At 45.4% G+C, this 3,101-nt stretch overlaps 1 protein-coding gene across 1 annotated transcript; it reads right to left on the reverse strand.

Annotated features, from left to right (window-relative positions):
* Nucleotides 1-1,084: 1,084 nt before the first annotated feature.
* Nucleotides 1,085-1,879, reverse strand: LOC120050276 (pollen-specific leucine-rich repeat extensin-like protein 3). Its single transcript, XM_038996853.1, has one exon. The coding sequence runs from the start codon at nt 1,877-1,879 to the stop codon at nt 1,085-1,087; it is 795 nt and encodes a 264-aa protein (XP_038852781.1).
* Nucleotides 1,880-3,101: the final 1,222 nt, after the last annotated feature.

Consider the following 3,101-nt stretch of genomic DNA (forward strand, 5'->3'; position numbering starts at 1 on the left):
TTTGACTGAAATCCTCTCCTATAATAACTTGGCTAAGAGCATGAGCTTTTATAACTGGATTTGGCACTAATGTAAAAGGCCCGACATTCCAAACAATGAATAGCTTAAATTCGAATTCAAAAAGCCCAGATGGTGAGGAAAAGTCCTGATGGCTTTTCATTGTTAGTTTACTTTGAAATAAAACATCAATCATTTTCTGAAAAGTATTTGTACCAGTGCTGTGTTAATCCAATGCCAGTCGTTCATAGCACAATGAAGAAATCACAAATCAAATTTGACATTTGTCAAAACGTGTCTTCTATTATGTCCACAATTCTGCATTTTTACGAATATCTCTCATTTTTATGGGAGAAAATGGAATAGAAATGCAACAACACCCAGAATGTAAATGAGTGAACAGACAACTTCAGTAAACTCTACGTTCCAAACTAGAGGTGGTTATCAGATCACAGGGTGCTACACCAGCAGAAGGGAAGGAGGTGAAGCTCCCAAACGCTCCCGATTTCCTACAGTCCTGACGACAGAACATCTCGCCGCATCGCAAATGCAACAGTTTTAAATGCTAATACCAAACAAGCGGAGGAGTGGAGGAGACAGGAGACAGGAGACAGGAGACAGGAGATAGGAGACAGGAGATAGGAGACAGGAGATAGGAGACAGGAGACAGGGAACGAAGGAATAAATGAGATGAGGAACATCAGAGAACACATAAGTAGAAGTAGTAATTCTCTTATCTTTTCCTGAATGAACCAGAGATGTTTTATACAAAAACTTTGTCTTTTATGTGGAAGGAAGTTGCTTTTCTTTATAGGTGACTATTTTTTAGCTCTCACATAAATCTCTATTATCTTAGCAAGTGTAAAATAATCCAGGTTTTCTGCTTTTAGTTGGGAGATTATGGTTACTCTTGATTCCTATGTCACTGTCACTTTATAAAAACCTAAACTGATGTCATTCTTTAACCAAGGTCATATCCTGCAAAAATATTTTAACAATTAATAATTTACAGTCAGCATAAAAATATGACGTTATTTTGAAGTTTGTGTATCAGTGGATAGGAAGATAGTAACACCTCACAGCATTACTATGGAGTCCTTGTGTACTGGGCGGGGAGGCCTGGTTTACTGGGCTGGCCTGGTGTACTGGGCCGGGAAGCCTTGAGTAATGGGCTGGCCTGGTATACTGGGCCGGGAGGCCTTGTGTACTGGGCGGGGAGGCCTTGTGTAATGGGCTGGCCTGGTATACTGGGCCGGGAGGCCTTGTGTACTGGGCTGGCCTGGTGTACTGGGCCGGGAGGCCTTGTGTAATGGGCTGGCCTGGTGTACTGGGCCGGGAGGCCTGGTGTACTGGGCTGGGAGGCCTTGTGTACTGGGCTGGGAGGCCTTGTGTAATGGGCTGGCCTGGTGTACTGGGCCGGGAGGCCTGGTGTACTGGGCTGGGAGGCCTTGTGTAATGGGCTGGCCTGGTGTACTGGGCCGGGAGGCCTGGTGTACTGGGCGGGGAGGCCTTGTGTACTGGGCTGGCCTGGTGTACTGGGCTGGAAGGCCTTGTGTACTGGCCTGGGAGGCCTGGTGTACTGGGCAGGGAGGCCTTGTGTAATGGGCTGGCCTGGTGTACTGCGCCGGGAGGCCTTGTGTACTGGGCTGGGAGGCCTGGTGTACTGGGCTGGGAGGTCTGGTGTACTGGGCTGGGAGGTCTGGTGTACTGGGCTGGGAGGTCTGGTGTACTGGGCTGGGGGGCCTGGTGTACTGGTCTGGGAGGCCTGGTGTACTGGGCTGGGAGGCCTGGTGTACTGGGCTGGGAGGCCTGGTGTACTGGGCTGGGAGGCCTGGTGTACTGGGCTGGGAGGCCTGGTGTACTCGGCTGGTCTGGTGTACATGGGAGGCCTGGTGTACTGGGCTGGCCTGGTGTATATGGGAGGCCTGGTGTACTGGGCTGGCCTGGTGTACATGGGAGGCGTAGTGTACTGGGCTGGCCTGGTGTATATGGGAGGCCTGGTGTACCCTGCTGGCCTGGTGTATATGGGAGGCCTGGTGTACTGGGCTGGGCTGGAAGCAGACAGCCGTGGTAATCACTGTACATCTTTACTCTGGTCTGGAGGATAGGCTAATGGTGGCTGAATGGTGGTGGCTGCATCATGTTATGGGTATGCTTGTCATTGGCAAGGACTAGGGAGTTTTTTTAATGATAAAAAGAAACAGAATAGAGCTAAGCATAGGCAAAAAACAAATGCACCTTTAAACAGGACAATGACCAAAACACAAGGCCAAATATACATTGGAGTTGCTTACCAAGACAACATTGAATGTTTCTGAGTGGCCTAGTTACGGTTTTGACTTAAATCGGCTTGCAAATCTATGGCAAGTTTTGAATATGGCTGTGTAGCAACTTGACAGAGGTTGAAGAATTTTTGTAATAACAATGTGAAAATATTGTACAGTACAGGCGTGCAAAGCTCTTAGAGGTATACCCAGAAAGATTCACAGCTGTAATCGCTGCCAAAGGTGATTCTAACATGTGTTTTGACTCAGGTGTGTGAATTCTTATGTAAATTAGATATTTCTGTCTTTCATTTTAAATTTGCAAAAGATTTCTAAAAACATGTTTTCACTTTGTCGTTATGGGGTATTGCGTGTATATGAGTGATACCAAAACAAAAATCTAATCCATGTGGAATTAAGGCTGTAACACAACAAACTGTGGAATAAGTCAAGGGGTATGAATACTTTCTGAAGGTGATGCATATACTGTATTTATAATCATTACATATTTATATATTTAGATTTCCGTCTCAGACTTGTAATATGTACATTGTTTTTCTGGATTATGTGTGTTATGTATTTTTTTTTTTTTTTTTTTTTCTAGGTATCACTGCACTGTAAACACAAGCATTTCACTGTACCTGCGATATCATATGCAAATCTTTGTATGGGACCAATAAACTTGAATTTGATTTGATTCAACAGTTAAAACACAGTTTATTCTGTTTGAATCACCTTCTTATGTAAATAAGGCCAGTCCAGGTTTGGATTGTGGAGTCCAGACCAGACCCTGTCTGCATCCCAACTGCCACCCTATTCCCTATGTAGTGCACCACTTTT

This window comes from Salvelinus namaycush, chromosome 7, assembly GCF_016432855.1.
Source record: "Salvelinus namaycush isolate Seneca chromosome 7, SaNama_1.0, whole genome shotgun sequence".
Taxonomy (NCBI): domain Eukaryota; kingdom Metazoa; phylum Chordata; class Actinopteri; order Salmoniformes; family Salmonidae; genus Salvelinus; species Salvelinus namaycush.